The 8,567-nt window shown below is 39.1% G+C and overlaps 1 protein-coding gene and 1 long non-coding RNA gene across 5 annotated transcripts; one reads left to right on the top strand and one right to left on the bottom strand.

Moving 5' to 3' along the window:
* Positions 1–2,334: 2,334 nt before the first annotated feature.
* Positions 2,335–4,226, bottom strand: LOC126617891 (uncharacterized). Its single transcript, XR_007621570.1, has 3 exons — positions 3,674–4,226; positions 2,920–3,021; positions 2,335–2,798 (listed from the first exon to the last, which is right to left on the bottom strand). It is a non-coding gene; the product is annotated as an uncharacterized LOC126617891 (long non-coding RNA).
* Positions 4,227–4,646: 420 nt separating this feature from the next.
* LOC126617873 (cation/H(+) antiporter 15) lies at positions 4,647–8,223 on the top strand. 4 transcript variants are annotated; one of them, XR_007621569.1, is made up of 3 exons: positions 4,647–5,337; positions 5,505–7,946; positions 8,194–8,223. XR_007621569.1 is itself a non-coding variant. In XM_050285965.1 (2 exons), exons 1-2 carry the CDS (start codon positions 5,104–5,106, stop codon positions 7,842–7,844), a joined length of 2,574 nt encoding a protein of 857 aa, XP_050141922.1. In that variant the 5' UTR covers positions 4,647–5,103; the 3' UTR covers positions 7,845–8,141. The 4 variants fall into 4 exon arrangements, 1 of the variants encoding a protein (XP_050141922.1); XR_007621568.1 differs by having other exon boundaries at positions 8,112–8,223; XR_007621566.1 differs by having other exon boundaries at positions 5,505–8,028; positions 8,112–8,223.
* The last annotated feature ends 344 nt before the right edge of the window (positions 8,224–8,567 follow it).

Here is an 8,567-nt window from a genome sequence, read left to right as displayed (position 1 = left end):
TATGGCATGTGTGTGTGTATAAGAGAGAGAGAGAGAGAGAGAGAGAGAGAGAGAGAGAGAGAGAGAGAGGCCGGCTGAAAATGGGGGAAAAGGAGACAAAGTGAGGCATGAGAGAGCTAGAGAGATGTGAGGGAAAAGTGATGGGATATGGCGTGTGTGTGTGTGTGTAAGAGAGAGAGAGAGAGAGAGAGAGAGAGAGAGAGAGAGAGGCCGGCTGAAAATGGGGAAAAAGGAGAGAAAGTGAGGCATGAGAGAGCTAGAGACATGTAAGGGAACCGGCCAAAAAGAAAGAAAAATGATGAAGTGATGTGTGTGATGAAACAAGTGTAGGTTTCTAAAATCCAAAATAATTATTTGTTTAATATAACTTGCATGGCCATCCCTCATCATTAAGCCTTTTTTTTTTAAGGCTGATTTTTGTTTTCCCAAGGTCGGATCAAGCAGTGATGTACACTGCAGGGGGTCAGTTTTTAGAATTTAAATTTGCCTTAGGTATTTTTACACGGTTTCAAACATAAATTTTTGTTATAACTTCGAATTGAGTTCCGTCAAAGGTGTGTTCATAAAAATGAGTATTTTTTGAAAATAGTAAAATAAGATTGGAAAAGTGAAAGGAAAATTGAGGCCTACGTGAAAGGCCTACATGGCATCTCAGGGGTATTTTGATAATTTCATTACTACTGAGAATAAAATATAATAAATCTTGGGATGGGATGTCACAAAGAAGTAAAAAGGAGTATGTGTTTATGATTTTCCAAAAGATATAACAAGATTGGGGTTGTTTGGTGCTTAAGAAGTGTTTCAAATACAAGGGTAATTGTGGAATATTGAAAATATTTTGCATATATAAAATTTTTATTGGAAGTGATTTTAACATATCATTTTTCACCTTCTACACACCACCTCTTAATTTTAACTATTTATTTTCTTGGAAAAATTAGTATACGGCCCCTACTTACTAATGTTTATTGACTGAGACTTTATTATGATCAAAATCCCTAGCAGTGATGAATTTACATGCCAGTTACATAAATTTAAAAAAAATAGTAATTGATTAGGTTTTAATACTCACACACTTATTAAACTCCTAATTAATTTTCAATTCAAAACATTTTCAAAATAAATAAATAAAATTAGAATAAGTTTGTACCCATTAATTGTTTTTTTATAAAAATGATTTTCAATTTTTTATTCTTAAATGTACCATTTTCTAATATAAAATGTACCCCTTTTTTAATAAAATTCATTCATTTTTTTTTTCTAATTCATTTTTAAACTTATATGGGTACATTATATTTCATTGATTTGAGAATGTATCCATGTGAAGTTTGACGGAATAAATTTAATAATGCTACTAAGCCTAATATCTTCTTTTTTTTTTGTGTGGTTTTGAAAAATGTATCCATGTTTTGGTTCAACAATTTTTTGGTTAATTTTAATGAATGTACCCATGTATGTATATATATATATATATATATATATATATATGTGTGTGTGTGTGTGTGTGTGTGTGTGGTGTGTGTGTGTGTGTGTGCATACAAAATATATTGGAGAGTATAATTTATCTTTGATATTTTTAATCCACTAATTACGGATTTTATTTAAAATCTTATTAATATAAACAACTACAAATTCCAATTTTTAATTTAAAAATGTAATAACCTGCATAGAAACACACCATTAGATTAATGTCAAGAATTTTGATCAAAAATTGAAAACTAATAAGATTTCAATCAAATAATATTGATACCTAGAGACCGCATCAAAGTCTCCCTATTTTCTTTTAGTTGTTCAATCTAACCGCTAATAATACAAAAAGAGTGTACGACGTGAAAAAATGGGTAAGAGGGAAATGCACATGGAGGGAGCGTTTGCAATGTAATGTCTTTTATTTTTATTTTATCAGCAAGAATATAATCTCATTTATACATGTGTATACCGAATTTTGATTATCGACATGGCTCCGATGGCAGCAAAGTGATACGAGGTACGAAGGTTCCCACTACTAGAATTTTGGCTAAAGGACATCCTTTTTATTGGTGTCTATTATAAAGAATGGGCACTAACATTGATGGCAAACCCCAATTGCCACCAAACAGCCACTAAAGAGAAGTACATGTCCTATATAGAAGTTTCTAATGTTACAATCACCACCAATTAGATAACGGTGGCACAATGAGTAGTTACACCTTTGAAATATTATATAATTTTTATACATTGGTGTCTATGTTGTAATATGTTTTTTTTTAAAGGGGGGCCCAGTAGTCTGGGCACCCAAATTATAATCTCATTCCCATTGATGATGACAAATCCTTTTTTATATACCATGTTGATCCCAAAAAAATAGGGTCTCTGATGATGTATAATGTACAAGTACAATGGTTACATAAAATGTATAAGCACAGTGGTTATACAAAAGTATTCAATTATACAATAAAATTATCCTATCCTACTCTCAATCTCCCAAATATCACCAACTAATGATCAAGGCAGCTACAAAACGGAAAGCAAAAAAGTGAGCTCTACTTGAATTCATTTACATATACCCTACACCATTAAGACTAAGCAATAATTTATATTCCTGTATTCCACAAAGAAAAGAAACTCGTCATATAGAACAATTATAGGTACATAATGATTTGATAAGATAACACTTCAACTGTGCAAGACCTTGCTATTGCACCAGCATGGTAGCAAAGCGTAAATTATTTTAATCAGGTACATACCAATCGGTTGTGAATTTTCTTACTGCAGGTTGTTGAAATACCAGCCACAACAATCTTAGCATCAACCTCGTCCTGCAAGGAAATGAAGTTAAACTTAAAACAAATCAATATGTGCTTCCAAGCATATATTATATATGACTTGTCATGGATGTTCTTCTTATATTAAAGAAACCATGATTATTGTTGCGTATACCTTAAGCTCTGATAGTAGCATAGATACAGCCCGATAAGCAGGGTCTTCTGTGCTTTCCACGATAAACATAAACTCTAACAGACTACCATAGAGAGAAGAAACCTGTTTTTGTTAATTAAACAAAATAGTTCAGACCATATTGGAAGAAAACCTTGGATACAGATTCAACCTATTAAATCAGTTAGCAAAAGGATTTTGAACACTTCACCAAATTAGACATCCCTACAACGCAAATACAGAAATTCGAACATGCCCACCAAAAGAAAATATAGTTTAACTATGTTAATCTAATATCACAACATATTGAGTTTCCAAGTCTCAGACCCAATAGAGTCTAATTTGAACTTCTTATGAAAAAAAAACCTAATCTTTCAACTCGAAAATTATACAAAGAATCGCCTAAGAAATTGCGAAATCGAGGAGTAATGTAAGCCCATTTTTGAAGTGCCAATAACAGCTACCAATCTCAAAGCAGTCTAATTTTTTCAGTTCAAACGTCATTTTCTGGATTTTTGACTTCTCTCACCCAAAAATCATATATTTGACCTCCATTATGCAACTATAACGAAAATTACTTTTAAGCCAGAAAGCATGATGCTTTAATTTTGATTCTTTTAATAATAAAAAATAAAAACTTCCGCCATAAATCAAAATTGAAGAATTCAAACTTCAAATCGAAGAATTTCACAATCCCAGAAGCCGAATTCAACCACAAAAAATAGAGATAAATTGAATAATATAAATAAAAAATAACCTGGAGAAGGGGCTAAAAGTTGAGCTTTGATGAGGGTTGAAGGTCATGACTTAACACACATTGACTTTTTTTTTTTTTTTTTTTTTTTTTTTTTTTTTTTTATAAGAAGCGATAGATTGCCCAGATTGACTTGAATCTACTGTCGAGGGGTCTTCATTGGTGGCACCCTATCCATGAACTTGCTGCAGTTGCCTTTCGTCTTCTCCTCCCTCCCTCCCTCCTCTTTGCAAGCCGCATGCCTTCCCTTCACCGAATCCCTCTCTCTCTCTCTCTCTCTCTCTCTCTCTCTCTCTCTCTCTCTCTCTCTCTCTCCCTCACCCTCTATCTCTCCTCTTCTTTGTAAGCCGCATGCCTTCCCCTCACCGAACCCCACATTGAGCCGTCGATCCCATCGAAAGGGTTAGGGAGGGGGCGAGGAGTTGAGCTCAGGGAGGGGAGAGAGAGGGAGGGAGAGAGAGAGAGAGAGCGGGGCTGGGTTGAAAATTAGGCTTGTCTAACTTTGTATTTATATGGGGGTGAAAGTACTGTAGAATAGGATTATTAAATGAAAAAAAAATATTTGACCGAAAAAAAAAGGAGAAAACGGTTGGTTTTATAGTGTTGTGCTTTGAAAAAAAATTGTTTCTAATGTTCTGTGAGAATAAGTTCATTTTTGCTGTTTCATGTTTTCAGCTTTTTTCATCCAAAATTGTGAAAATAAGCTGTTTTAAAGTGTTTACTAAACACATTTTTGAGCTCAACTTTTTTTGATACCCATTTTTTATAAAAGCACCTCAGTACCAAACCAGTACGAAGACTGAAAAAGAAATAAAAAAAATAGGCCCCAAAGTTGAAAAAACATGTAAAAAGTCTTTGGTGTAAAATTTTTTGTAGTTTGACGCTAATGAGTGGTGTTTACAAAGGTTAAACCCACCATAATCGGTGTTAGGCAAGTTAAAGACACCAAATTTTGACAATGATGATAGTCCAATTTACAAAGCCACTGATGAAGAATAGTGCTCTTAAAATGGTGCCCTATAGCACATTTTCTTGTAGTGTCTCCAAACACATGATCGTGTCGTTTGGATAATGATTTATGCAATTCTTAAAATAGTCAAGCTACCAAACAGCAAACCACAGGCCACAGACACGAAATAACCCAAATGGGGCGGTCAACCATCAAAAAATTTCCTGGATTTACCTCCTCCCGTCCCATTCCATCATCATTTTCCTACAACAATTTTTCGTAATTTCTGTAATCTCACATGTCCTATCTTGTAACCAAGGAATAGAAACGATGGAAATAGTGATAAAATTTCATGACACAAATTGAAGAAAAGAGTAGGAGGAATTGGAGAAGCTAGCTTGGTACCTCAGATTGTTTTCGCGGTTGTGGTTGCATCGGTGGTTGTGGTAAATATATAGGAGGAAAACTGGTAGGAGATTAAAAAATGGCGGCGGCAGTGGCTGCAGCAACTGGTGCGACGAATAATTCATCAGATGGTTCAATAGTATGTTACGCTCCAACCATGATCACTACCAACGGTATATGGCAGGGCGACAATCCTTTAGATTACTCCCTCCCGCTCTTCATCTTGCAATTAACAATGGTCGTCGTCACCACTCGAATTCTCGTTCTCATTCTCAAACCCTTTCGCCAACCTCGTGTTATCTCAGAAATCCTGGTATGTATGTACGTGCGTACGGACGTACGAGGAAATTTATATATAAATTAACATCCAGCTAGATAAATGTCCTTTTTATCTAGAATATAAACATAATCGTTTGAATCTGCATGCATGCATGCATGGTTTTAACTAATCAATCAACAATTTAATTGTTGTAATTGCAGGGTGGAGTATTATTAGGGCCATCGGTGCTTGGAAAGAGTGATAAATTCGCCAACACAATCTTCCCTCTAAGAAGTGTGATGGTGTTGGAGACAATGGCAAACGTGGGTCTCCTCTACTTTCTCTTCCTCGTCGGATTGGAAATGGACATTTCAGTGATTCGTCGAATGGGGAAAAGGGCTGTTGTCATTGCCATTTCCGGTATGATCCTCCCCTTTCTCATCGGCGCCGCCTTCTCCTTCCTTCTCCACAAGCGAGAACAATCCATGAACCAAGGCACTTTCATCCTCTTCCTTGGCGTCGCCCTCTCCGTCACCGCTTTTCCTGTCCTGGCCCGTGTCCTGGCTGAGCTCAAACTCATCAACACCGAGCTTGGCAGGATTGCCCTCTCCTCCGCTCTCGTCAACGACATGTGCGCTTGGGCTCTCTTGGCTATTGCCATTGCCCTGGCCGAAAATGACTCCACTTCCTTGGCTTCCCTCTACGTCGTCCTCTCCAGCGGCGCCTTTGTTCTAGTTTGTATCTTCATCGTCCGCCCTGCCATTTGTTGGCTCATTCGAAGAACCCCCGAAGGAGAGACCTTCAGTGAGTTCTACATCTGCCTCATCCTCACCGGCGTCATGATCTCCGGCTTCGTCACGGATGCTATCGGGACTCACTCCGTCTTCGGTGCATTTGTGTTTGGGCTGGTGATTCCCAATGGGCCTCTTGGAGCTACCCTGATTGAGAAGCTTGAGGATTTTGTCTCGGGGCTTCTGCTTCCTCTTTTCTTCGCAATCAGCGGTCTCAGAACCAATATAACCAGCATTACTGGCCCCGGCACGTGGGGGATTCTGCTGCTCGTCATATTCCTGGCCTGCATCGGCAAAATAGCCGGCACCGTCATCGTCTGCTTGTTTTACCAGATGCCGTTCGACGAAGGGTTTACTCTAGGGCTCCTCATGAACTGCAAAGGCCTCGTCGAGCTCATTGTTTTGAATGTCGGCAAAGACCAAAAAGTTTTAGACGACGAGGCGTTTGCCATCATGGTAATTGTGGCGGTTGTCATGACTGGAATCATTACGCCAATCGTGACCACCGTCTACAAGCCAGCCAGAAGGTTTATACCTTACAAACGAAGAAGCATTCAGAGGTCGAAGCCGGATGCAGAGTTACGAATACTTGTTTGCGTCCACACTCCTCGAAATGTGCCGACTATGATCAATCTCCTTGAAGCTTCCCACCCGACGAAAAGATCCCCGCTTTGTGTCTACATTCTCCACTTGGTGGAGCTGAGCGGCCGCGCTTCCGCCATGCTCATTGTCCACAACACCAGGAAATCCGGGAGACCTGCTCTCAACAGGACACAAGCTCAGTCGGATCACATTATCAACGCATTCGAAAACTACGAGCAGCACGCGCCGGGCAACTGCGTTTCGGTGCAGCCGCTCACGGCCATTTCCCCCTACTCCACCATGCACGAAGACATCTGCAACTTGGCCGAGGACAAGCGCGTCGCCTTCTTAATCATTCCTTTCCACAAACAGCAAACTGTGGACGGGGGAATGGAGGCAATGAACCCAGCTTTTAGGACAATGAACCAGAACGTGCTTACAAATGCACCTTGCTCCGTTGGAATCCTTGTGGACAGAGGCCTCAACGGCTCCAGTCGCTTGGCTGCTGCAAATCAAATCTCGCATCACGTGGTTATTCTCTTCTTTGGAGGACCCGACGACAGAGAGGCCTTGTCCTATGCGTGGAGGATGTCGGAGCATCCCGGGATAAACCTCACCGTCATGCGGTTTGTTCCAGGGGAGGAAGCTGGACTGGAGAGAGCTGCTTCTACTTCCACTAGTAATGTGGACGGCATCGGGAATAATTCGAGGATACTGTCGGTGGAGATGGACATTGGGTGGGAGAAGCAGCTCGACGAGGAGTTAATCAATGATTTTAGAATGAAAAATGCCAACGAAGAGTCGGTTGTTTACACAGAGAAGGTGGTGAATAACGGAGAGGAGACGGTGGCGGCAATTAGGTCCATGGACAACGTTCACGATCTCTTCATTGTTGGGAGAGGGCAAGGGATGGTATCGCCTTTGACGGCGGGACTGACGGACTGGAGTGAGTGCCCGGAACTTGGTGCCATTGGAGATTTGTTAGCATCTTCAGACTTTGCTGCCACGGCGTCGGTGTTGGTGATGCAACAATATGTTGGAGATCATGATCAAGGACCAGCAGAAGTTGACACCCTCGACACGCCCGACACTCCTCCCGACCAACAAAACCCACAATTTAACAGCGTCCACAACATTAACCGCCGCCCACAACCACCCAGCAGGCCCAACGATGGCTTTAAGCCCTAATCGTTTCACCACTTTTCACATTTTGAAAACCATTTTTTCCCGTCTTTTCTATATTTTAAGTGAACAATATACACAAGATATGTACAACTTATGATATTGTAGGTACATGACACTGCATATCTTTGCTTGCTATCTTTTACAGTGAACAATATATACAAGATATGTACAACTTATGATATCGTAGGTATATGACACTGTATAGTATATCCTTGCTATTTTTTACAGTGAACAATATATACAAGATATGTACAAATTATGATATTGTAGGTATATGACACTGCATATCTTTGCTTGCTATTTTTTACAATGAACAATATATACAAGATATGTACAACTTATGATATTGTAGGTATATGACACTGCATATCTTTGCTTGCTATTTTTTACAGTGAACAACATATACAAGATATGTACAACTTATGAAACTGTAGGTATGTTACACTGCATATCTTTGCTTGCTTATGGCACGAATTAAATTTTGGGTTGCATTGAGGCTTCTTTTGATCCCGTTGATACTATTGACATGTATGGATATGAAAAATTCGGGGAGCTAGTGCTCTTATACAAGTCACAATTCATCATGACAGCTGGCCAGTTATAACAAACGTCACTAAAACAAGAATAAGCCTAATAATCCCAAGATTAAAACCTTTAATAGTGATTAAGCTAACACTAATTACATGTTTCACCGTGGGATGCAAATCTGGAAGAAGCTTCTCTCTG

The sequence above is a fragment of the Malus sylvestris genome, chromosome 1, assembly GCF_916048215.2.
Source record: "Malus sylvestris chromosome 1, drMalSylv7.2, whole genome shotgun sequence".
Classification (NCBI taxonomy): domain Eukaryota; kingdom Viridiplantae; phylum Streptophyta; class Magnoliopsida; order Rosales; family Rosaceae; genus Malus; species Malus sylvestris.
This window is presented reverse-complemented; position numbering and strand designations above follow the sequence as displayed.